We start from the raw sequence: 27405 nt of genomic DNA, 5'->3' as shown, positions 1-27405 counted from the left end.
TAGCCAGCTTGGATGAGGCAACGGAACTCGACATGGCAAAGCAAATTCGCCTGTTTCTAGCCAACAATGACCTTTTGGATGTTCTCGAGACCTTGGAAGGATTCACCCCCCCCGACTGGCCAAAGCTGAAGGCGGCCATGATAGCTTCCTGGGGCCAAGTGGATACTGCCCGGTTCACGACGCGGGATCTCAGCTCTTTGGTGCAGAAATGGTCAGCGAAAGGCGGTGTAGCCTTGGCAGCGGACTACCAGGTGTTCCGTCAATCTTGGGAGCCCATTCAATCATATCTATTGTCAAAGGCGCACATTGATTCGATTGAGGAGATCCGCAACTCCTATTATCAATCTTTCTCGTCGATGGTCCAGGATGAAATTCGGAAGAAGCTGATCAGGGAGAAGACCATGGTTACTACACTCGATTATTGGTTCAAACTTCCCGCTTTCAAGGTGCTCAAGGACGCGGCTGATGAGGTAATGAGAGAGCAAACGGCGCTCACCTTTGAGGAATCTAAATCCGCGCAACCAGTGCCGGCTTCCCCTTTTCAAGAAGGCAACGCGGTTATGCAGAAGATGGGTGTTGATTGTTGCCCCAAAGACGCAGTTCCTTCTTTGACCCCGGTCCCCAGCATGGACGAGTTGTCCAGACTGTTTGAGGCTTTTGAGCAGAAGATAGACCAGAAACTCGCCGCGGCTCCTGGAAAGTCGTCTCAGAATCAGGGAAGCCGCCCACTGATGGTCTGTTTCTGTTGTAACCGTGAAGGCCACGGGACCGCTAGATGTTTCGAGCTGCAGAAGGATAAGGACGACCACCTGGTCGAACAGAAGGGCACAAACTTCTTCCTTCCGAATGGAGCGCTAATCCCCTGGGACTCGAGTCGACCAATTCGCCATGTAGTGGCTTCCTTCCAACCGGCAAGGACTAATCAAGCAACAGTGGAGCCGCAGCCTGACTTCAAGGTGGGGTGCGGTTCTCTACAGCCCTGGTATCTGCCCGCTGTCTCCTTGTCGTCTTTCTCTGGAGTGTACGAAGCGGACCCGGCCGGAAGGAAACGTCACGAGGACCCAAAGCTTTACAAGGCTCCTTCTGTCCCCAGCAGCGCCGTGAAGAGACCGATTTGGCGCGCCTCCGTCCCGAATGATAATCAAGAGACTCAGCCCATGGAGGAGGAACCGGAGCTCTTCGAGAGAGGATCTGGCGCAGGCGTACCTCAGGAGGCAGCTGGTCCGCGTCCAGACAGTCCATCTGGGCCTGCGAAGCCTGCTGGGCCAAGAGTTCGTTTTGAAAGAGACGTAGCCCGAGAGCACCCGAACGCGGTGGACGGGGCGCTCAAGAAGATTTTTGAATTGCCTGTTCCCCAGCTTACCGTCTCGGAACTGTTGGCGATCTCGCCTGCGGTGGCGGAAGGCGTGAAGAAATGGGTGTCCCGCAGACGTGTGGAGGTCGGATTCGAAGAACTCAAGGTCAATTCTGGGACGTTGGCGGAAGGCGACGAGGTGCGAGAGTTGGCAGGAGATCCAAACCTGTATTCTTGCCCGTTGGGTTATCTGTCTTGTCCTGTTGGCGACGATGAGACGCCAGCGGCTCCTCTCATTGACTCTGGATCTCAACTCAATCTCATTTCTGACACGATGGCTAATAAGTTCAATCTGAGCCCAAGGGTAAACTTTCACTCCGCCGTCTATGGAATCAATAACCAGGCGTGCGAGTTGATCGGAGTGGCTGAGGACGTGCCTATTCGAGTAGGCAAGACTTTCAACCGGACATGCCATTTCTGGATTACACGGAACGACGGCCCTTTGATTCTCGGACGCCCGTTCCTGATGGATGTTGCCACTACTCTTTCTTTCAATCCACAGTCAGGAGAGAAAATCATTATCCCTGATGCAAACGGTCGGAATATCGAGTGGCTCTGTGCTCAACCGGCTCCGGACGTTGGGAGCGGGACTTTCCAGGCCACGGCCGCAAGGCCGTGTTGACTCATACTGCACGGCTCCAAGAGGATCCTACTGAAGATCGTCCTTTTTTATGAATCAAGTTGGTCCGGCAAGCGGCAGTTTTAATATAGATGCTCGAACTCTTGTCGCTGGATCAACCTATCCTCTCAAGTATCACCGGCCCGTGTTTCTTCGCTTTCTTTTGTCAAACTATCCAAATGCAAAACCCAAAAAACATTGCAAGATAATCAAAACCGTAAAAAACAAGATTTCAATTCAATTTCAATTCGGCTATCAATCTCAAGTGTACAACAGAAGAGGTGCAGTGGAGGAGGAAACTGGAATTCCATGGAGGCAACTGGAAACAAAAGTAAGTCCTCCCAGTTTGTGCACCTCCAGGGTATCTACTACCGTTGTAAAAACCCTACCGCGCGCCACTTTCGTGAGCCTCCGACCTTTGCCTGTCTCTATCGTCAGATCTCAGCAACTTTCAGTGACAAATCTTCGTCTTGGTAACGAGAATAAACTTCCCGAGCTCCACAATGAGGGTAAACTCGTGCCACTCCGCAATGAGCCTAAACTGGTGTCACTCCGCAATGAGTATAAACTTCCGTTACCCCATAGGGAGTCCGAATCAAAAGGCCTCCGCAAAGAGGTTAAACTATCTAATGATGAAGGCATGGCGTTCGGCGCGGTGCTCCGCAATGAGCTTAAACTATGTTCCCATCAAGTACGCGGCGAAGGGGGAATGGTATTCTTTGGGCCATCGTGGAGGGCATTTGGGGTAAAAGTAAGTTCCCACCAATATGCACCTCCAAGGCGTGATGCTCCCATCTTGTCAAAAACCCTGCCGTGTGCCACATACGTGAGCGGAGAACCCTCTTTCGGATTTTCCCTGGCAGATAAGTCGGCGTTTGAGGATCACGCGGAGCATCAGACGAGCCTTTTGTTGGAAAGCGGACTTGGAACCTGGGCGCAGAATGCGCTGTTGGACGCTTGGCGTTCAGGCGACTTTCTCGCTTTCGCTGCAAAGTATAAGCCGGTCGCCAAGAAGATCAAGCCGGTAAACCAGCCGATGCCTCAAGGATTGAACCCCCCGCTGCGTAGGCCGCCGTTATCCCGGGACCCGTACCAAGGACTTTCGCGTGAATTAGCTCGGACTTTTGTGCCCAAGGGACGCATCACTGCTGAGCATTTGGAAATGGTGAACTTTGGGCCACCTGACTGGCTGCTCCCGGACGAGCTGGATCTAATCAAGAACGTGCTGTCCGAGAGGAATATGGCAATTGCCTTCGATGGGAGCGAGCGCGGACTTCTGAAGGAGTCGTACGGTTTGCCGTATATCATTCCGGTTGTGGAGCACGAACCCTGGCAAAAGAGGAAGATTCCGATCCCCGCTGCTAAGCTTGATGAATACACGCGCCTGATTAGAGATCGCGTCCGAGATGGGCTCTATGAGCAATCTACATCCTCCTATTCAAGCCCTGTTTTCTGCGTTCTCAAAGGAAATGGAAAGCTAAGAGTAGTCCACGATCTCCAGCCCCTCAACAAGATCACTATCAGGGACGCGGGAGTTCCGCCAGCTACCAAGGAATTCGTGGAATCCTTTTCCGGACGCGCGTGCTACGGACTTGGCGACATCATGGGCGGCTACGATGAGCGCGCTTTGGACCCCATTTCCCAGCCGCTGACGACCTTCGAGACGCCTCTGGGAAGATTTCAATTAACTAGGCTTCCTCAAGGAGCCACAAACTCTGTCGCCGTGTATCAGGCGCAGATGATGTGGATCCTTCAGGACAAAATCCCGGATCACGCTGGCATCTTCATCGACGACGGTGGAATTAAGGGCCCAACATCTGATTACAACAACGAGAGTTTGCCCTGGCACCCCGGTATTTGTAGGTTCATCTGGGAATACGCCAAAATCTTGGAGCGTATCCTTTTCTGGATTGAAGAGTCAGGCCTGACAGTTTTGGCCTCCAAGCTCGTGGCGTGCGTGCCTGCGCTCGAGATTGTCGGCCACGTAGTCTGCAAGGAGGGTCGTAAGATGGCCCCTAGTAAAGTCAACAAAATCGCGTCCTGGCCGACTCCAATCAACTCAACGGAGGTTCGAGGTTTTCTGGGCGTTGTGGTTTATGTCCGGATTTTCATTCCGGCCCTTTCTCAGATTTGTTTGCCTCTCCGTCGACTAACTCGGAAAGATTCTGAGTGGGAATGGACAGACGCGTGTGAGGATGCATTTCAGGAGCTTAAGCGTATTGTGGGCCAAGACATTGTCCTGGTGAAGATTGACTACGGGCCAGAAGCGGGAAAAATCAAGCTTGCGGTCGATTCCAGTTTCCATGCGGCGGGTGCAGTCCTTTCGCAGGCAGATGCGAACGGACTCGACCGGCCAGCCCTCTACGAATCTCTTTTGTTTTCCGACGTTGAATCTCGATATTCCCAGTCAAAGCTTGAGTTATGCGGCGTGGCGCGAATTCTGAAGAAGCTCCAGACGGTCCTGTGGGGACAGCATTTTGAGTTGCAGGTAGACGCGCAGTCTTTGATTCAAATGATCAATGCCCCTAGTCTGCCCAATGCGCCCATGACGCGCTGGGTGGCTTTCATCCAGTTGTTCTCTTTTGACATTGTGCATCGCCCCGGCAAGACTTTCACCATGCCCGATGGTTTGTCTCGGCGCCCCCAAGGCGACGATGAATCCGACCCGCCTTCTGATTTCGACGAAGAGACTCCTCACATTCGACCCGTGCGAACTTTTTCGGCGCGCGCAGAGGAGTATACAGGCTACCAAGAAGGCTACTGGCGCGATTTGGAACGGTATCTGGCGACGCTGGAGAGGCCAAAAGATTTGGGCTCGAAGGACTTTCGCGCTTTAAAGCGCAAATCAGTGGAGTTCTTTTTGCAACAGGGAAGGCTCATGAAGCGTGGATCTCCCTTACCGCGTATAGTTGTCACTATCCCCGACAAGCAAGATTCGATTCTCCAACAGCTACACAAAGACTTGGGACATTGTGGCGTGGCGGAGACGTATAGACAGGTGTCAGAGCGATTCTGGTGGCCATCATTGAAGCAGGCAGTTACGCGTTGGTGTCAGAGTTGCGACGCGTGCCAGCGGCGCGATTTACGGCGGCCTCAGGAGTTGAGGTACCCAACCGGAGAATCCACGATTTTTGGGCGCGTCTCAGTGGACGCGGTCCACCTCAAGGCGAGCGGAGCAAAGTACCTCATTGTTGCTTGAGACAATTTCTCTGTCTGGGTTGAGGCCAAAATCCTCAACAACCTCACATCTGAGGCGGTGGCGGCGTTCCTACAGGAGAATTGGACCATGCGGTATGGACTCGCCAAGTCGTACTCCACGGACGGTGGATCCGAGTTCGGAGGCGCATTAGCGGAGATGTTGAGAAAACTTCCTGGTCAGCATCGCGTTTCTACTTCCTACTACCCCGAAGGGCAGGGTATGGTGGAGCGCGGGCACGGTCCTTTGAAAGCAGCCTTGGTCAAGTTGGCTGGCGAAAGCGGCAAGAACTGCCGAAAATTCCTCCCTTTAGTTCTGTTCACGGACCGGATCTCGACAAAGCGAACCACGGGGTATTCTCCCTATGAGCTAGTGTTCGGGCAGCGCGCGGCTTTGCCTCTTGATCTAGAAATAGAGTCTTATTTAGGCGTCGACTGGGACTCGTAGAAGACGACGACGGACCTGATAGCGGCCTGGTCTATCCAGCTGGAGCGAAGCGAAGAGACTCGTGGAGTTGCATATTGGAAAATGCTGGAATCTTGCGGCGATGCGATCCGTTATTGGGAAGAAGAGCGCGCGGGTCGGCTACGCGACCCACTCGAGCCTGGCGACATGGTTCTGGCCTACAACCGGTCTCTAGAGACGCAGTGGGGCCAACTTTTCGCGCACAAATGGAATGGGCCCTACCGCGTGGTGAAGCAAGTCGAAGGAGGATCTTATGTTCTGGCCAAATTGGACGGCACCGAGCTCAAACGGCGCTTTGCAGCGGATCAAGTCAAGAAATATCGGTCTTGTGGAGGCTTGAGGGAGCAGAAGTAAGTCTTCCCATAAGTGTGCACCTCGGGTACTTCTACCGCCTTTTGTCGAAAGCATCACAATTTGCCACACATGTGAGCCCCAAGGACCCTCTTTTTTTTCCCTTCCTTCTTTTTCTTTCTTAGGTGGACGCGGCGCCAGGAGCAGACTAGGGACAGTCTGCAAATGGTGGGTGGATGTGGTGGACAACTTGGTGGAGGCCCGCATCAGCCAAAAAATAATTCAGATATCCGGTTTCATCAAGCCTGGCGGTTCAGGATCAAGACTTTGGCCACTTCTTCTGGTTCCCTTTTCTTTTACTCTTTTCCTCTCCCTTGTTTTCTTTCTTTCCCCCTTTTTTTTCACCCCTACAATGTTTTGAAATGTTTTCTGTTCAGGTTTATTTCTTGTTTCTTTTCTTTTTTGCTGTTTCTGCTGGTTCTTTTCTGTTTCTCACTTGCGCGCGTTGGATGGGAGAGTAGGTGATGGGTTGGTTGTTTGAGCTTGTTAGTCTTTGTTCTTTTTTTTTTCTGCTTTTTGTTTCTTCTTTTTTCTATGATTTGTTGCGTGGTGGGTCTGCTGTGTGGTGGTTTCTTCTCCCCTCTGTCTTCTTTGGTTGTGGCACGCGCGCGGCGGGCACGAGGGCCTGTCGCGCGGCCTGTCGCATGAACTGTCCCCGACCTTGAGTCTAAGTTCAGCCAAACTTAGAGGAGGGGTCGGCATGGTACCTCTTTCTGATCCAAGAAAAGTATCATCACGATTTTGGAGCTTATTTTTCTGTCTGAGTTTTTGAGTACCCAATACTTCTGAGTTTATTGATCCTATCCGAGCTCCTTTTCCCCGACGCCCTTCGCGCATAGTTCCAAGACATTTTTTCCCGCATCCTTTACAAAGAGATTCTTCCTTCCTTTTTTTTCCCTTAAAAAACCTCAACACCGCCAAGGGGTATTTCAACCCCCTCGTCCTCTCAAAAATCCCTACCCACCCGCTATCTGTCTGATTCTACAACTCATTTCCGGATCAACCACGAGGGCAGCTTTTTCTGCACCATCCCCTCAGCCCGCTGTCTACCGCGCACAGGTAGAAGCGCGATACTGGTCAAACAGAATACAAAAGGAAGACCTGCTCAAAAAAAGGCATGTTTGACTTCAACCAAGAGAAATCCCTCGCAATTTGAACTCGTTGAAGCTCAACTCGCAAAAGCCAAAGCTAATCTGGGCAAAAGGAAGAGGGCCTTGAAGGCTCCCCAAAAAAAAACCAAAAAAATCAAGAAGAATCTCAGAAATGATTCCAAAGCTTCTGATGGCCAAGAAGTTAGTCAAGAAAGTAATAATATTCAACCCGCGACACGAAAATCATCAAGATTCAAGAAAGGATTGACCAATCAAGCGGAGAATATGCCTTCCGAGTCAAAGCAAGAGTCCAAAGCGGATGAATCAAAGGTGAGCAAATCGTCCGAAGCGGGGGATTCTGAGACGTCGTCTGAGGTTGACAAAGCGCCTGAATCCGAAGCCGATGAATCAAAGGCAAGCAAATCGTCCGAAGCGGGGGATTCTGAGACGTCGTCTGAGGTCAACAAAGCGCCTGAATCTGAGAAATCCAACCAATCAGAGCCTGATGAGAAAGTTGACCCTCTCCTTTCTGCGCTTCAGGTTAGGCTTTTCTTTGTTTATTACTCAATTGTACATGACTGATTTGTGTTTTATTGATAATTAGAGGTATAGACATCAGTCTCCTCCCGCCTTACTTTCCTATATTAACCAGATTTTTGACCCATCTGCCAATGGACATTGTGGGTTTCGAGCTGTAGCTAGAGCACTTGGATACGATGATGAAGATGGTTGTTACCAGGTAAGGAAGGAGATGATCAAGGAGACTTGAAAATACAAAGATACCTATGCAAAGTTACTCGGCGGTACAAACAAGGTCAGATCCATCATCAATGGCTGGGATGTGGGCAATGAGAAAGGACCGGTAACACGTGCAAAATGGTTAAATAAGCTCTCCCATGGTCAGATCCTTGCAGATGTTTAAATCCGTCTGGTCATATTTCTCTCGATGCAAGGCTCCCATTCCGACATTCCCCTGCGTCTTGGCCCCAATCAATCTCCAGACTCGACACCAATTTATCTGCTTCATGTGGACAAGTCCCGCTGGGTTTTGGCCATTGTGGAGCCAAAGGATGGCCTCAAACCCATTCCCCCTTCACTCACGTTGGTCCGTATGGCTTCAAAGGCGGCAAAGTTCTGGATAACTGATATTTGCCCGGGCCTACTTCTCCACAACAATCTTAAGTAGTATATTTATGTTGAATTTCTTTCTTAAATACTCTCGAGTGATTTTTTTCTTATATATGGAATGGAGTTCAAAAAAATGATATATTTTATGATGTGAGATGCAATTGGGGGTGAGGGGGCAGGTTTTGGAGTGCACAAAGTGAGTGTACACACCAATTTGAAAGTGTGCAGTCCGCCAATCATCTTAGGTTTAACTGGCGTGCGCTGGGAACCTCCACCTGATATTGAGGCATTGGGGGACTATGCACGCCATCTCAATTGGCGTACAGCGTCTGGCACTCCACTAATTTCAATACTTTTGGCGTGGACCTTGTAGAATGCCACATACCTCGGGGCAATGGAGTCCTACGCCATGTAAATGGCGTCAGATTTGTGACACGCCAGCTTATTTGGCGTGCGCTTCAAGCCACCCCATTATATTGGCGTGCTTTGGTCAAATGTTTGGCGTGCCTTTAGGGAGCAAAAAATAAATTTTGTATGGTACAGGCCCTTAGTTCGCTATGTAGCTATGAAACTTATCTGAGAGGATACTTCGCTGTGTGCTTAAGTAATAAGTTAAGATTTCAAGTCAAAGTTTGTATCTATAAGCTTCTTGGTTGTATGCTTTCCGAGATATAAGATTTTGCTTGGATAGATAATGATAAGTAAGGTTACAACTATAATGACAAATAATATCTCAATGAGAAAAGGAAAGAAAGAGAGGAGGAAAGAGGTACAAGGAAAGAGAGTAGATAACCATCATTGGCAAAACTCCGATGACGTCACAATGAAAATACGTCATCATGATTACATGCACCAAAATTGAAAAGCAACACCGCTCCAGAATCCCAATTGTTGATCAAACTAAAGAAAGACTTAAAGAATAACATAAAATATCTGTAAACTTTCAGTAGAAACCAAGCGGAGTTGTTACAAAATGAGACTTGGCTACTACCCAGGAACCTTATTGTTGTCTTCAACAATAGCAATCTTCTTAACCTTCTTCTTGCGGGCCTCCGCATGTTGACGGAAAGCATCTAAACATTTACCTGCATCTACCAGAATGTGGTTTTGCAATACCCAAGTCTCCTCACCCAGAGTGGAGTTCTGCCACGAAATCAAGTAATCAAACAAGCCTTTCTTCACAGTCCTCACATCCAGAACGGCCTTAATCTTCTTCCAGTCCACTACCTGTTCATTCGTGTAGTATTTTTCTTTCAACCCTAATTCAGTTCCGCGCTCCCCAATTGAATCAGGGCGTACATAACGCGTCAGTAAAGAAACGTTAAAAACTGGATGTAGTTTAGGATAATCCAAAACCAAATTCAACATTACCGCATTCGGTCCCACCATTTTGATTACTTTGAACGGACCTATGTACTGGTAATCCAACTTGGAGTTTACCCTACGAGACTGAATACATTTCCTTAGCAAAAGAACCTCGTCGCCTTCATGATAAACCGGGCTATCCCTTTTCCCTTTATTGTAATACAACGCTTGCTTGATCCGCGCCTGTCGCAGACATTCCATCGCGGTCTCCTGAGACACCTGCAAATCAATCAGAAATTTGTCCAGACCCTTGCGCCCCGTATTTTCCGTTAAAACATTAAACCGCCGGTGGAAGCCATAAGTAAAGAAAAATGGAGAAATCTTTAAACCAGACGAATCGGAATTGTTAATGGAAAACTCAGCCATTTCCAAGCATTTGTCCCAATTGTCCTGATAATAGGAACAAAAGTGTTGCAAATAATCTTCCACGACTTGATTCATTCGCTCCGTCTGGCCGTTGGTCCGCGGATGGTAAGCCGTTGAAAGGGCCGACCTGATACTCAAAGATTTCATAAGGGCCTTCCAAAACTTGCTAACAAAGGTACTTCCCCTGTCCGAGACTATCTTATCAGGCAAGCCATGTAACCAGAAAATGTGTTTGCGGAACAAACCCGCCAAGACCGCCGACGAGGAAGCTTCCTTACAAGGAATAAAATGAGTTAGCTTACTCAACAAGCCAATAATAACCAGAATAGAGTCAAATCCCCCCGAGGGGAGGAGCTTAACTATCATATCCATCCCTATGACACTCCAGGGCTTGGGATCCGCGACAATAGGCACCAGCTTCCCATCAGGACAACGGCGCCTAGCCTTTACCCGCTGGCACGAATCGCAACTAGTCACATACTTGATAACCAAAGCTTTAATCCCTGGCCATGGAAAGGTTCGAGACAGGCTAGACAAAGTTTGAGCTACACCCGGATGCCCCGACGCAGGAAAGTCATGATACATCATGATTATCCTTGCGCGCAAAGAAGCCGGAACCAGGACTCTGTGATGATGCCAATAAACACCATCAATAAAAACCACCCCTTTCGACGACCTCTCTCCTTCTGTATAATGAGCCACAAAATAAGTCAATAATTCACTCGTTGGTCTTTGAAAAAAAAGATCATGAGTAGAAAAAGGCGAAGTGTCATTATTACTGTTGGTCTCCCCTGCCTCGCAGATTACCATTTGCTTGGTGATCAGCTCTACATCAGTATTCCGCTTTCTCCCATCAAAATAATCATCCTTGCGACTGGGCCCATCTGCCGGATTCTTCAAACCTACAATGTGATAAATCATCATGTTGAAATTGTCCAAAAACAACGCCCATCGCGCCTGCTTTGGTGAAAGATATTTAGCTGTTTTAAAATATAATAAGTTGGAATGATCAGAGTACATAACTACAGGGTTGGCAGTTCCCATTAACCATGCCCTCCACTCCTTGCAAGCCAAGACGATCGCCAGCAATTCTAAATCAAAAATCTTCCAAGATCGCTCTTGGTCCAATAGCTTTTGAGAAAAATAACTAACCGGCAGGTAGTCACCGTTAGTATTTGGCTGGCTCAGAACTGCCGCTATCGCATAGCCAGAACTATTGACATGGACAATCCTATCCTCTTTGAAATCAAAATGCAACAACAAAGGTTCATTAATAAACAACTTTTTCAAGGCGTCAAACGCTTCCCTTGTTGCAGCAGAATCCAAAAGAGCCGCATCACTGTACTTTTCCTGAGTCTGAGTCGTCAGCGGACCTGCTACCAAAGAGAAACGCGGAATAAATCGATAAAAATTTGTAAAACCCAAGAATTTCTGAAGGCCGCGAACCATTGTGGAGTTCTGGCGCGTACTCAGGGTCAAGACACCAGGAAGATGGCCTCAAGATCATCAAGACCATCAATACTCGACGGCGAGGCGCGCGCAACACTCTCAAGACGTTTCAGGCCCCTGTTATCATTCCTTACCTCTTTCTCTTTTCTTCCTTCTTTCCCCCTTTTCTTTGTTTGGTTGGTTTTGTTTCATGTTATTTTTTTTTCCCTTTGACCTTTCCTTTCTTTCTGTTTCTTACTTGCGCGCGTTGGAGAGGATGAGAGGGAGGAGGGTTGGTTTTGCTTCTTTTGTTGCTTTGTGATGTTTCTGTTTGTTGCTCTGGTTGTTCCTTTTCATTGCTCATCTTAGTTGTACGGGCGCGGCGGGCACGAGGGCTTGTCGCGCGGCATGTTGCGGGCCTGAATCCAAGTTCAGCCAAACTTGGAGGAAGGATCGGCAGGGTATCCACCTCCGAACCACGAGGAATATCATCAATCTTTGAGTTCCGAAGTTTATTGATCCCTGATCCTGTCGATCCATCCCCGCATCTTTCTGAGTTTTGAGTACCCGAGCCTTCTGAGTCCCTCCTATTCTCACCAGCCGACATTCCGACGAACACGCTGGCTTTCCTCTGATTTTCCCACTTTTCCTGAGATTTACACCCAACCGAACCGCCGAGGGTATTCCAACTCCCTTGTTCCCTCTCAATAAATCCCCCCACCGATATCACATCTTTTGACCCGTACCCGATACTTTTTGCAGGGATCACCAACAAGGGCAGCACTCAAGCACCAACCCCTCAACCGACTGCCTCAGCTCAGCCCTGACAGGAGTCCACATTTGGTCCCCCAAGCCGGGATCAAACCAGCGACCTCAAGATTTACATTCTTGCCTCAGGATTTCGAGACGGACTGGTGGTCAGAGGCTGGAATTCTTCCGCTTTTGTTTTTCTTTTCTTTGCTTTTTTTTTTTTGGCGACTCTCACATTATCCAAAGACGTTTCAGGATCCTCGTTTCAGGATCAAGACCGGAACAAAGCTTTTATTTTTTTTTTAGGCGTCTGCCGCGGGGCATAGGGGAGACAAAAGTAAGTCCCCTCCATAGTAGCACCTCCGGGCATCTCTACAAGCGTCGAAAGCATTACCTGCCACGCTGTGAGCCTTCCCGTCGCGTCCGCCTCTTCTTGTTTAGATTCAGCCTGAAGGTCCTCAAGAGCAAGATGGCCGATCCCGTAACCGTTGAGGCCGTCAAGATTAAGCCTCCGCACGGCAAGAGCCTGAAGTTTGATGGGACGAACGTCGAACGCTTTTTACACCAGTATCAAGTCGCCGCCCGTCTAGACAAGGCCTCAGGGCAAGATATGGCTGAGCAGCTGTTTTTCTTCGTGGACGATGCTCTCCTCGACGTCCTGGAGACCCTAGAAGGCTACGAGCCGCCAAACTGGCCCAAACTGAAGGCATCAATGCTGTCGTACTGGGGAGAGATTGACTCGGCGAAATTTATGGCTCGAGATGTTGAGATGCTTATACCATACTTTATGCTTCTACTATAGCTGTGCTTTGGTGTTGTATTTAGTCTGTCTGATCTCTGATCCTGGAGCTCTTTACTCACTGAATACAACCCTCATTGTCTCCGTGTGTCAACAGCTCCCCGTGTCACAAGACTCAGTCCGTGAACCTCAGTCCTGCGACCCCTGTGCCCCTCAACACGAGACATCAAAGCTTTAACGGAGGGATGGGTTGCGCGCGGAGGAGTTTCCTCCGTTGAGGACTATCAGGCCTTTAGGAAGCATTGGGAGCCCATCGAAGCCTATCTTCTCGCCAAGGATCATATTGAGTCCGTGGAGGAGATCCGTAACGACTACTATCAGTCATTCTTGTTAACGGTTCAGGATCGAATCCGAGATCAGCTTCTTAAAGACAACACGATGATCACTACAGCGGACAACCGCTTCAAGTTACCAAAGTTCAAGGTTCTCAAGGCGGCAATCACTGAAGTAATGAGAAGGATCAGCTTCTTAAAGACAACACAATGATCACTACAGCTGACAACCGCTTCAAGTTACCAAAGTTCAAGGTTCTCAAGGCGGCAATCACTGAAGTAATGAGAAGGCAGACGGCACTGATTTTTGAAGATTCGAAGGCGTCAAAACCAGTGGCACCCGCGACTTTGGCCGAGGCGAATGGTATTATGCAGAGGATGGGAGAGGAGAAGTGCCCGAAGGCGGTAGCGGCCCCACCCATGTCAGATAGCGAAACCCAGCTCGGAGGAATTCCTAAGCTGTAAGCTTCCTCTTCAGATTGACCCGTGCCGCTGTTGGGAGAATGAAACACAGCCACGCTCCAAAACTAATCCTGTACATCAATACACTCCACTTACCGCAGCTTTGGCAGGCGTTGTATCAGCCTCTAACCCTGGCCCCTGGTCAGGTGCAGCACCAATCAGTCCTGAACCCTGAGCTCCTCAGCAAGAAAGGATTCCCAATTCGTTTGGGCTCTCAACCTGTTAGTACAGTGATATTTTTCTATAAAAGAGCGCTGCCGTCTCACCAGGAAGCTCATTAATCCTCTCTTCCATCTCACCGGTACTTTCCAACACTCCCAGCACTTTCGCTCAAGCTCACACCAGCATTTCTGCAATCCACCCCCCCTAAAGCTAAAACATACAAAACTAAAAATATCCCAATCTTACACTATCTCTTTCTCTAATCTTGTTCCTTCAGACTTCTCGTCACGCTTCTCAATCCTCGTTAATCCACCGCCAAGGCTCTATACTTCCTGCACACCAACTCGTGTTCTTTAATACCTGTCTGAGCCTATTTCTTACTTTTCTTCATCATCGGAACCTCTCCGCAATCACCATCCTTGTCCCTAAAGTTCCCTATCTCACTCTATAAATCCACCCGTCTCAAGAAGTTCTTGGCTGTCATACCCTTGCTCTGAGGTAAGAGCAACCGTTGTTTTTCTTTCTCTTAAACTCGCATTTGCCTGGATAAATGTCTTATGGAATACAAAACTCTTAGTTCTTCTCATTCTTGCAGATTTACAGTCTCGACGCACCAACAACCCTACCTCAACTTCGAACAAGAGCAAGGACGATCATGACTTCAAACAAAGAAGAACTTTCAACTCTCCCGATGCTCACGGGCAGCAGCAACTACCCCATGTGGGCCCAACGGCTAACAACCTACCTCGGCCACAAGGAACTCCTCACCACGGTCACCAACGATCCTGGCAAAAACCCAACGGCAAGCGTGAACAAGAAGCTCAACGAGGCCGCGTTCATAATAAGCTCCAAGTTTGGGGACCGCATCTACCACGGAATAGTCACCCCTCAGCGAGCATCAAACGGATATGCCATATGGGCGAAGGTGAAAAGGATGTATGGATCGAACACCATCCACAACCGCATCCGAGCCACCAACAAATGGAACAACCTATTCTTCACCGGAAATATCAACCAGTTCCTAGACCACGTTGAGCTATCCCTTGCTGAATTTGCGGCAATTGGAAAGGTCATCTCTGAGACCGACATCTGTGGCTTTATCATAGCCAAAATCTCAACAAAGCGACCCGGGCTAACTGACCCGCTTCTCACCAACGAAGCCCTGCAAAACAACTCTGAAGCCTTAATCGAAAAACTTTGGGACTTGGCCAACCACAAGGAGCTAACCCACAGGCCCAACCAATCTGAGAGATCCGCCGTTGCCCTTGCTAGCAACTCCCGTGTTAGACCGCCACCACGCTGCAAGAAGGAACACAATCCAAACGCCACGCATCCGGAATCCAAGTGCTGGGCGCTACACCCCCACTTGAGACCAATTTGCGATCTTCCACCTGTCAGCCACAACGTAGTCGCCGACGCCGTCAAAGCCTCTCCACACTCAGCCTCATACAATACGCCGGCCTTTGCCAACATAACCACCGCTCAATGCCTTTTCACCAAGCCGCATCAGCTCTCCCCAGTCCTCGACTCAGGAGCTTCCCACCATATGCTAAATGACTTGGCGTTCTTCACTGAAACCAAGGTCGTCAGCATTCCCATTAGCACAGGAAAAGGAGCAAACAACCTTACAGCAACGCGCGGGGGGCTGGCCCAAATATTCCAATCGACGGGAAAGATAGTGGTCCTTAGAAACGCCCTCTATGTCCCAGGTTTGACCCGCAACCTGATCTCAGTCGCGCAGCTCATGGAAAGCAACATTCAAGTACGCAAAGTTGCCAGCAACCACGAGGTCGTGATCGACAACTCAATTTACTTCTCCTGCAACCTGGCAAACGGAATCTTCGAAATCAACCTCCCAATAGGACCAGTATCAGCTCTTGTGACAAGTCTGGCCAGTAACACTCACTCTCTCAACTCCTCGCCTTACCAAACGTGGCATAATCGCCTTGGACACGCTAGCATAGGAAGAATAAGGGTGGCTGTCAACGACCCCTCCCTCATCCAATCCACGGCTTGCGACTCATGCATGCTTGGCAAGACCTCCAAACTACCATTCAAAGGGAGCTTCGATGCAACAAGGAACCCGCTGGAAGTTGTACACGGTGAACTGGTGGGCCCAATATCTCCGTCAACCAACTCGGGAGCCCGCTACTTCCTCACGCTGGTCGATCAACACACCGGTTACATAAGCATAACTCTCCTGAAAGAAAAATCGGCGGCTTGCGAGGCAATCATTGAATTCAAGACCTTCTTTGAAAACCAAACCGGCCACCGCATGAAGAAGCTCATAACGGACGGAGGCGGAGAATTTGTCAACAAAACTCTTTCAGAACAACTGAAGCTTGCCGGAATCCAGCACAACATCGCCCCGCCCTATACGCCGCAGCACAACGGTGTTGCTGAACGAGCCAACAAAACAATCATCAACATGGCCTGGTGTACAATGATTCACTCCAACCTGGCAAAGGAGTGGTGGGGTGAATCCGTTAAAACCGCTATGATGATCACCAACTGCCTGCCTTCTCTTAGCCGCAGCAGAATCTCGCCCCTTGAACAACTCTTCAAGAAAGTCCCCAACCTCAAATTCTTCAAACCTTTTGGCTGCAAAACCTGGATGATCAAACCCAAACAGCTGCGCACCGGCAAGTTCGACCCAGTTGCCTGGGAGGGAATTCTCCTTGGTTACAGCAACGATTACTCGGCCTATTGGGTAGTCCGCCTAATTGATAGAAAGGTCATTGAGACTCGCCACGCCTACTTTGACGAGTCAGTTTTTCCCACCATGTCGGCTCTCAATCCCAGCCATGACAACTGTAACAACTCTCCATTTGCCGAGATCATCTCCGCTCCTACTCTCCCTTTTGACACTGACGACCACACGGCTGACATCGACCAACCGCACCAAGACGATGCTCAAGAAGGAACCCAGGACCAGCCAGAAGACCAGTTGCCAGAACCAATGGACCTGGTGGATCAAGAAGCCAATGAGGACGACGTCCCGGAACCGCCCCGCCAACGCATCATCATTCACGGCCCTCGCCATCCCACTTTGATACAGAGCAACGTTGACAAATCAAACATCCTGCACTACTCCAGACGCCAGCCTCAAGCCTTCTTGTCAGCCACCGTTGAACCCAAAAATCACCGCCAAGCCATGATCAGCACCAACAGCGCTCGCTGGAAGGAAGCGGAGGAGAAGGAGATTCAGAACATGATCGATCACAACGTCTGGACAGAGATGCCATACCAAGAAGGCATGAACCTGATTCCATCAACATGGGCGTACCGCAAGAAACTCGGCCCCAGCAACGAAGTAATCAAATTCAAGGCTTGGATCTGTGCCCAAGGATTCCGCCAGACATACGGCCTCAACTTCGACACCAAGTACGCACCAACGGGGAGGCCCTGCTCCCTTAGATACCTCTTATCTTTTGTGACCGTCAACAATCTCCTGATCCACCAGCTGGACTTCAAATCAGCCTTTCTAACCTGCGATCTCAAAGAAACCGTTTACTTGATTCCTCCTCCCGGCTTTAAACCCGAATCGCGCCTGCTTCTCAAACTCAACAAAGCCATCTACGGGCTGAGGCAAGCATCTCTGGCCTGGTACAACAGGCTCAGCACCTTTCTCACTTCTATCGGCTTCGTCATTTCAATCGCTGACCCGTGCGTATTCTGGAAGATGGATGGAGTTCCAACCTGGATCTTCGCCCATGTCGACGACTTGGTCATCATCAGCTGCGACCCTTCCGCCTTTCGGGAGAAAATGGAAAAGGAATTTCAAATCAAATACATAGGCGAAGCTTCCTTCCTTCTTGGCATGAAGCTTGACAAAACTGACACTGGCTTCATCCTACACCAATCTCAGTACATCGAGCGCAAGCTTGTCGAGTTCAAAGCTTCCAATCTCCCCTCAGCCTCATGTCCTCTCAACCCAAAAGCCCACATCGGCAAGGCCACCCCAGAGGATGTCAATCAACTCAAGTCTCTAAACATCAACTATCGAGCCTTAATTGGCTCACTGAACTACCTCAGCATCCTCACCAGACCCGACATCTCATACGCGGTTAGCAAGCTTTCACAGTACCTGGAGAATCCAGGATTATCCCACTACTCCGCAGCAATTCAGGTGTTTCAATACTTGAAGGGGACGCGATCAAACGGTCTCTCCTTCAGCAGAAACAGCACAACCCCCTTGCTCGTGTCAGTCGATGCGGACTGGGCCAACTGCCCTGACTCAAGACGATCCCACACCGGCTACTTGATCACGCTGAACTCTCACCTCATCTCATGGAAATCGTGCAAGCAAGACACAGTATCACTCTCATCGACCAAAGCCGAATACAAAGCGCTCTCGGACGCAAGCAAGGAGACCGTTTGGATTATCAATCTAATCAAAGAAGTCTCCACTGACACTCAGCCCTCAATTCCAATCATCTCTGTCGACAACCGGGGGGCAATCGACCTTGCCCTCAGCGAAACAAGTCAAAACGGCTTCCGCACGAAGCACATGGACCTGCGTCTTCACCATGTCCGCGAACTCATCAAAGAAGGCCGCATCAAACTGCAATATGTCAAATCATATAGCAACATCTCTGACTTCCTCACCAAGCCAGTCGGTCGAACTTCAATCCGCCGAGCTCTTGCTCCTCTCACGCTGCAAGCCTCCTTGAATTTTGCTTCTTGCGTTGCCGCTCCAAGCACGCCAGCCTGTCAGATAGCAAAACCCAGCTCGGAGGAATTCCTAAGCTGTAAGCTTCCTCTTCAGATTGACCCGTGCCGCTGTTGGGAGAATGAAACACAGCCACGCTCCAAAACTAATCCTGTACATCAATACACTCCACTTACCGCAGCTTTGGCAGGCGTTGTATCAGCCTCTAACCCTGGCCCCTGGTCAGGTGCAGCACCAATCAGTCCTGAACCCTGAGCTCCTCAGCAAGAAAGGATTCCCAATTCGTTTGGGCTCTCAACCTGTTAGTACAGTGATATTTTTCTATAAAAGAGCGCTGCCGTCTCACCAGGAAGCTCATTAATCCTCTCTTCCATCTCACCGGTACTTTCCAACACTCCCAGCACTTTCGCTCAAGCTCACACCAGCATTTCTGCAATCCACACCCCCTAAAGCTAAAACATACAAAACTAAAAATATCCCAATCTTACACTATCTCTTTCTCTAATCTTGTTCCTTCAGACTTCTCGTCACGCTTCTCAATCCTCGTTAATCCACCGCCAAGGCTCTATACTTCCTGCACACCAACTCGTGTTCTTTAATACCTGTCTGAGCCTATTTCTTACTTTTCTTCATCATCGGAACCTCTCCGCAATCACCATCCTTGTCCCTAAAGTTCCCTATCTCACTCTATAAATCCACCCGTCTCAAGAAGTTCTTGGCTGTCATACCCTTGCTCTGAGGTAAGAGCAACCGTTGTTTTTCTTTCTCTTAAACTCGCATTTGCCTGGATAAATGTCTTATGGAATACAAAACTCTTAGTTCTTCTCATTCTTGCAACCCAAGCCCGTTCCGACTATGGATGAGCTGTCAAAAATGTTCGAGGCGTTCGAACAGAAGCTCGACCAGAAGCTGGCCTCGGTACCCACTAAACCATCGCAGTCGCAGAATCCGCGGGGTCCGATGGTGTGCTTTTACTGTCACCGGGAGGGACACGGGACCGCTCGTTGTTTCAAGCTCCAGAAGGATAAGGATGACAACCTCGTAGAGCAGAAGGGCACGAATTTTTTCTTGCCGAACGGAGCGTTGATACCTTGGGACTCTACCAGGCCGATTCGTCATGTAGTAGCGTCGTTTTAGCCTACTCGAGCTGCTACAAGTCAGGCAGCGACGGAGCCCGTGGCAGGATTTAAAGTTGGTTGTGGTTCTCTTCAACCCTGGTACCCGCCAGCGGTGTCGTCTCAGTCATTCTCAGGAGCTTATGAGGCCGACCCCGCTGGCAGGAAGCGGCATGAAGACCCGAAGCTTTACAAGGCCCCAGCTGTTCCTCTTAGCGCCGCAAAACGCCCGATCCGACGAGTTCCAACTTCGCCTGTTCCTGAAGAAAGAAGTGCGATGGAAGAGGAGCCGGAACTATTTGAGCGAGGCGCTGGGGGCGACCAAACTCACGAGCTTTCTCCTGATCGCCCCGCGACTCCTCCGCAGCCTACGAAGGCGGCTGGTCCGAAAGTGCGGTTCGAACGAGAGGTTTCGCGAGAGCACCCAAACGCGGTTGACGGCGTGTTGCGAAAGATATCGGTTTTGAAGGTGCCCGACATCACGGTATCGGAACTCATGGCGATTTCCCCATCCATAGCCGAAGGCATGAGGAAATGGGTGTCTAGGCGGTGTGTAGAGGTTGGAACCGAAGAGTTGAAGGTGAACTCCGGAACGTTGGCCGAGGTCTCTGACAGAGATTTGGGAACAGATCCAAACCTTTACTCCTGTCCTCTAGGATATTTGCCGTGTCTCATTGGAGACGACAAGACTTCAGCGTCTCCCCTCATTGATTTGGGCTCTCAATTGAATCTTATCTCGGACACCATGGCCAACAAGTTTAATCTAAGCCCTCGAGTTAATTTCACATCTGCGGTCTACGGTATCAATAACCAGGCTTGTGAATTGATGGGCGTAGCCGAAGACGTGCAGGTCCGGATCGGCAAGTCGTTGGTGAAGACGTGTCACTTTTGGATCACGAAAATGGACGGGCCGCTGATCTTAGGTCGGCCATTCCTAATGGATGTGGCTGCGACGTTGGCGTTCTCACCACAATCGGGCGAGAAGCTTATCATACCGGACGCCACTGGAAGGAACATCGAGGTTTCTTTGTGCTCGACTGGGTCGGGCCGATGGGAGCGTGATTTCCCAGGTCATGGTTGTAAGGCTGTGCTTAGTCATGTGGCGCGGCTCCCCGAGGATTCTTCGGAGGATCGTCCTTTTTTATGAGCACAGTTGGTTCGGTTCTCGGCAGTTTTAATCTAGATGCTCGAACTCTTGCCGTCGAATCAACTTATCTTTCAGAGTATCATCGGCCCAATTTTCTTTCCAACTCTTCGTCCAATCACCAAATCAGAAAACCTGAAAAACATTTACAGATAATCAAAAACATCAAAAAGAAGATCAGCTCTCAGTTTTATTTCAGTTTCAAGTCTCAGTTGTACACTAGGAGAGGTGCAAGAGAGGAGGAAAAGGATATGCCGCGGGGCATAGGAGGGATAAAAGTAAGTCCCATCCGTTGTGCACCTCCGGGAATCTCTGCAAGCGTCGAAAACATTACATGCCACGCTGTGAGCCGCCCCTGTTCGCCCCAATTGTTTTCCAGTACTGTCAACCCTCCAAGCTTGGATCTTTGTCTCCAAGAAGAGGATAAACTATCCTCGTTTCATCGCAAGGAGGCCTCAGCCCCATCACGGGAACCCTCTGCTAATTCTCAATTCCCAGCTCAGGAGAAGGCTCAAGATTCAACCCGCGATCGTCTCCGCGAAGAGAATAAACTACTCCTCCTCCGCAAAGAGGGAAAACTATTTACGTCTTATGACGGCTTCCGAGACAAGAGTAAACTAATTTCCTTGGGAACAGAGGCTCAAGCCGGTAAACAGGATTCTGATATACCGCGGAAGATTGGGAGTAACAAAGTAAGTTCCTCCCAATATGCACCTCCGAGGCGTGATGCTTCCCAATTGTCGAAAACCCTACCTCGTGCCACTCTGGTGAGCCACACCCCGGATGCTGGCGTTTCTCTTTTAGGATCTGGTACAACGGAAGGCGCGGCATGCGGCGCGGAGCTCCGCAATGAGCTTAAACTATTCTCTTTTCAATTGGAATGTGAAGGTGGAGTGGTGATGTTTAGGTTACCGTGGAGGGCATATGGTGTGAAAGTAAGTTCCCACCAATATGCACCTCCGAGGCGTGATGCTCCCCAACCGTCGTAAAACCCTACCTCGTGCCACGTACGTGAGCAAAGATTTTCCGGCCGGACTCTCCTTTTCAGATAAGGCGGCATTCGGGGATTGGGCGGAGCATTGGACAAGTCTCCTTATGGGTTCAGGGCTTCGGTGCAGCGCGCAGGTAGATTTGGCGCAATCATGGAGGGAGGGCGGCTACTTGGTGTTGGCGGCTAAGTACAAACCGGTTGCCAGAAAGATTAAACCAGTGAATCAGCCCATGTCTCAGGAGTTGAACCCACCGCTATGCCGTCCGCCTCTCTCACGCGACCCATACCAAGGTCTACCTTGTTCTTTAGTTGAACCCTTTGCACCCAAGGGACAAGTAACCGAAGAGAGGCTGTCCATGGTTAACTTCGGCCCGGAGGGTTGGCTCTACCCGGACAAATTATTGTTGATCAAGAACGTTTTGGCGGAGCGCAACCTTGCTATCGCCTTCACCAAGGATGAGCGCGGACTGCTGAAGAAGACCTACGGACTCCCTTACATCATACCCATTGTTGAACACAAACCTTGGCAAAAGAGGAAGATTCCGATTCCGGCCGCCAAGTCTGAAGAGTATATTTGCATCATCCGGGAACAAGTTCGAAACGGTCTGTACAAACAGTCAACATCGAGCTATTCAAGCCCGGTCTTCTGTGTACTCAAGGGAAACGGTAAACTACGGGTGGTACATGATCTGCAATCGTTGAATAAAGTTACGATCCGTGACGCAGGGGTTCCTCCGGCTACAGAGGAATTTGTTGAGTCTTTCTCGGGTCGCACGTGTTACGGTCTTGGGGATATTATGGGCGGCTACAATGAGCGCGCTTTACATCCCATTTCTGGGCCTTTAACTACTTTTGACATGCCTCTAGGTCGGTTCCAGTTGACCCAACTCCCTCAAGGAGCCACAAACTTAGTAGCAGTCTACCAAGCGCAAATGGTTTGGATACTACAAGACAAGATACCTGAGCACGCCGGCATCTTCATTGATGATGGGGGCATCAAAGGCCCAAAGTCTGACTACAGCGGCGAGCTTCTGTCCTGGCATTGTGGAATTCAACACTTCATTTGGGAGTACGCCAAGGTCCTGGAACGCATCCTCTTTTGGATTGAGGAATCTGGTCTGACGGATTCTGCATCAAAGCTTGCGGCCTGCGTTCCCGCCTTAGAAATTGTGGGCCACGTGGTCTGTAAGGAGGGCCGGAAAATGGCGGCCAGTAAAGTCAACAAGATCGTTTCATGGCCAACTCTTGCCAGCGCAACTGAAGTGCCAGGTTTCCTGGGTGTCGTCGTCTACGTCCAAATTTTCATTCCGTCATTGTCTCAGATTTTTCTTCCCCTCCGCCGGCTGACGCGCAAGGATTCAGAATGGCATTGGACCGAAGAATGCAAGCAGGCCTTCCAGGAACTCAAGAACATTGTTGGGAAAGACATAGTTTTGGTCAAGATTGACTACGGTCCAGATGCGGGGAAACTCAAGCTTGCGGTGGACTCTAGCTTTCATGCCGCGGGCGCGGTGCTTACTCAGGAAGACTCAAATGGTTTGGATTGTCCGGCGCTTTACAAGTCTCTGCTCTTCTTGTATGTGGAGTCACAATATTCGCAGGCAAAGCTTGAGCTATATGGCGTCGCCCGGATACTGAAGAAGCTCCAAACGGTATTGTGGGGGCAGCATTTTGAGCTACAAGTGGATGCTCAGTCCCTGGTTCAAATGATCAACGCTCCAAGTTTGCCCAACGCGTCGATGACGCGTTGGGTATCTTTCATCCAGCTTTTCTCCTTTGACGTTGTTCACCGTCCCGGCAAATTGTTCACCATGCCGGACGGCTTGTCACGGCGCCCACAAGGTGACAACAAATCTGATCCCCCTTCCGACTTCGACAAGGAAGCCCCGTTCATCCGACCCGTGGATCCCTACCGCGTGCATTCTGTTCAGTATTCAGGGTATCAAGAAGGTTATTGGCGATGGATGGAGCAGTTTTTGTCAACACTAGCGAAGCCCGAGGGTATGGATGCGGTAGAGTTTCGAGCCTTGAGAAGACGGTCCTCAGATTTCTTCTTGCAAGGAGGGCGCCTCATGATAAGGGGTAGCCCGCTGTCTCGTATTGTCATCACAATCCCGGCGAAACAGGAAGGAGTACTTCAAAAGCTGCATGAAGATTTGGGGCACTGCAGAGTGACGGAAACTTATTGCCGCGTGTCTGAGCGGTTTTGGTGGCTGGCCCTCAAGCATTCAGTGACTCAGTGGTGCCAGAGTTGCGATGCTTGTCAGCGGCGTAGTCTTAAGAGGCCTCTGGAGCCGCGGTATCCGACGGGAGAGTCAACGGTTTTTGGACGAGTGGCAATGGATGCAGTGCACTTGAAGGCTAGTGGAGCTAAGTATCTCATTGTCGCACGAGATGACTTCTCTGGCTGGGTAGAGGCCAAAATCTTAAACAATCTAACTTCCGAGGCCGTAGCCTCCTTCCTCCAGGAACACTGGACTATGCGTTACGGTCCAGCCCAAGCTTACTCAACAGATGGCGGTTTGGAGTTCGGAGGTGCGTTGGCGGATATGCTTCGCACCCTGCCGGGGCAGCATCGAGTGTCCACACCCTACTACCCTGAAGTTCAAGGCATGGTCGAGCAAGGGCACGCACCATTGAAGGCGGCGCTGGCCAAATTAGCGGGAGAGAGCGGCAAGAATTGCAAGAAATTCCTTCCCTTGGTCCTTTTTGCTGATAGGATCTCTACAAAGCGAACCACAGGGTACTCTCCGTATGAACTGGTTTCTGGGCAGAGAGCTGTTCTTCCCATTGATCTGGAGATGGAATCCTACCTGGGCGTTGATTGGGACGCAGTGCGCACGACTTCCGACCTTTTAGTTGCTAGGTCCCAACAGCTGGAGCAGAGCGAAGAAACACGGGAAATTGCTTACCGGAAAATGATGGAGGCACGTGGCAATTCTGTTAAATATTGGGAAGGCAAGCGCTCAGATCGGCTTCGCGACTCGCTTGAGGCAGGCGAGATGGTTATGACGTACAACCGGGCACTGGAAACGCAGTGGGGCCAGCTATTTGCGAACAGGTGGAACGGTCCCTACCGCGTCGTGCGTCAAGTCGAGGGAGGCTCTTACATTCTGGCAGAGTTGGATGGCACCAAACTTAAGCGGCGATTTGTGGCGGATCAGGTCAAGAGATACTTTTTTCGCGAGGACATGGAAGGGCAAAAGTAAGTCCTCCCATGTGTATGCATCTCAAGGCTCCTCTACGCGTGTCATAGCATTACATGCCACTCTGTGAGCCACTCTGTTGCGGTTTTCTTTCTTTGTCCGGCAGCATGTAGTCAAGGAACGACGCGCAGTCTAGGGACAGACTGCAATCTGGGAGGAGATGTGGAGTTCTGGCGCGTACTCAGCGTCAAGACACCAGGAAGATGGCCTCAAGATCATCAAGACCATCAATACTCGACGGCGCGGCGCGCGCAACACTCTCAAGACGTTTCAGGCCCATGTTATCATTCCTTACCTCTTTCTCTTTTCTTCCTTCTTTCTCCCTTTTCTTTGTTTGTTTGGTTTTGTTTCATGTGATTTTGTTTTCTCTTTGACCTTTCCTTTCTTTCTGTTTCTTACTTGCGCGCGTTGGAGAGGATGAGAGGGAGGAGGGTTTGTTTTGCTTCTTTTGTTGCTCTGTGATGTTTCTGTTTGTTGCTCTGGTTGTTCCTTTTCATTGCTCATCTTAGTTGTACGGGCGCGGCGGGCACGAGGGCTTGTCGCGCGGCATGTTGCGGGCCTGAATCCAAGTTCAGCCAAACTTGGAGGAAGGATTGGCATGGTATCCACCTCCGAACCACGAGGAATATCATCAATCTTTGAGTTCTGAAGTTTATTGATCCCGGATTGTGTCGATTCATCCCCGCATCTTTCTGAGTTTTGAGTACCCGAGCCTTCTGAGTCTCTCCTATTCTGATCACCAGCCAACATTCCGACGAACACGCCGGCTTTCCTCTGATTTTCCCACTTTTCCTGAGATTTACACCCAACCAAACCGCCAAGGGTATTCCAACTCCCTCGTTCCCTCTCAATAAATCCCCCCACCGCTATCACATCTTTCAACCCATACCCGATAATTTTTGCAGGGATCACCAACAAGGGCAGCACTCAAGCACCAACCCCTCAACCGACTGCCTCAGCTCAGCCCTGACAGGAGTCCACACCGTAACCGGAAAAGGCCAATCGCCAATAGTCTTCAGCTTGTCCTCATTCATTTTCAAACCCTCATCTGTAATGTCAAAGCCGAGGAAGGTCACCTTTGAACAAAAAAATTGACACTTCTTCAAAGAAGCTTTCAAAGAATGCTCTTGGAGCTTCTGTAAAATAGAATTAAGGTCAGCCAAATGTTGCTTGTGAGTCTTAGAATATATTAAATATCATCAATGTAAACGAAGCAGCAAACGTCCAAGAACTCCCTTAAAACGTGCTGAATAAACCGCTGAAAGGTAGCCGGTGCATTTGCCAATCCGAACGGCATAACCTGGTATTCATACAAGCCCCATGGCGTACGAAAAGCTGTCTTCCACTCGTGGCCTTCTGCCACCCGCAGAAGATTGAAAGCCGCCTTGAGATTGATCTTGGAAAGAAACTTGCACCCCTGTAAATTATTTAGTAAGTGAGCAATAACCGGCAAAGGGTACGAGTCCCTTATTGTCATATTATTCAGAATGCGATAATCAACACACGGCCAATTTGCTTTACCTGCCACTTTAACATAAAAAATCGGTGCCGCCGCTGAAGAAGAGGATAACCTGATGAAACCCTTAGAAAGATTCTTGTCAATGTAGGCCTTCAATTCATCTCGCTCTGGTTTACTCAAATTATACATTTTACCAAAAGGAGGCTCGGCTCCTGACTTTAAATTGACCTCACAATCAAACTGTCCTTGATAAGGAGGAAGAACAGCTAAAGACTCTGTGACAAAAACGTTGCAAAACTTGTCTGTAAGCGACTTAGATTCCATACTATAAATTGACATATTTCTTGGATACATTCATACATTACTACATCACTGTTCTTCCCACCTACAAAAGAACCAGACTCTTTTAACCTCGAGTTCCCTAAAATAATATCTGCAGACGCTAACTTGGTTAAATGCAAATTCATGTGAGAGCAAAGATAAGAACTACAGTTTGTGGGAATTAATACATCCCCTTTTGTGTAAGAAACAATTTGACCCGAAGTCGCGCAAGAGCCGTCAAATGATTTACACTGCAAGCCAACTGCCATCGGAAGAATCTGAAGGCCATTTTTCTTAGCAAAGTTAATGTCAATAAATGAGGCGGATGGGCCAGAATCAACCAAAACATAGAAGTTAGTCTTACAATTATTTCCAGTGAGCAAACTACCATAAAAGAAAGGTCGACCGTCTGACCAAGCAGAAAGATTAACAAAATGAGATTGCTTACAGTCGGCAGAATTCATCTTTTCCGCCATACAAGTGTTAAAAAACACCTCCCCAGCCGACATATCCTCCATATTGATCACATCGGCTGATAATCCCGCATCATCGGAACGGGCTTGAGACAGTGCCGCCTGCTTTTTGAATGGCAACCCATTGACTTTGGCCAGCGACTGACGCTTCTTCCCCTTGTCTGGACGAGGAGCCAGAGAAACCGATTCACTATTGTCGCGTCGAGATTGAGGGAT

At 49.5% G+C, this 27405-nt stretch overlaps 1 protein-coding gene across 1 annotated transcript in view; it reads left to right on the top strand.

The window, feature by feature from the left end:
- Positions 1–7361: 7361 nt before the first annotated feature.
- The window catches only part of PtA15_6A829 (uncharacterized protein), a gene marked incomplete at both ends in the record, with an annotated part of 57348 nt that continues 37304 nt past the window's right edge, over positions 7362–27405 (top strand). Inside the window, 2 exons of the mRNA XM_053170574.1 lie at positions 7362–7616; positions 7681–7815. Of these exons, the coding sequence (XP_053021752.1) occupies positions 7362–7616; positions 7681–7815 (390 nt within the window). The remainder of the gene's footprint in view (positions 7617–7680; positions 7816–27405) is intronic.

Source organism: Puccinia triticina, chromosome 6A, assembly GCF_026914185.1.
Source record: "Puccinia triticina chromosome 6A, complete sequence".
Classification (NCBI taxonomy): Eukaryota; Fungi; Basidiomycota; class Pucciniomycetes; order Pucciniales; family Pucciniaceae; genus Puccinia; species Puccinia triticina.
Note: the sequence above shows the minus strand (reverse complement) of the source record. Positions and strands in the feature narration are given on the sequence as shown.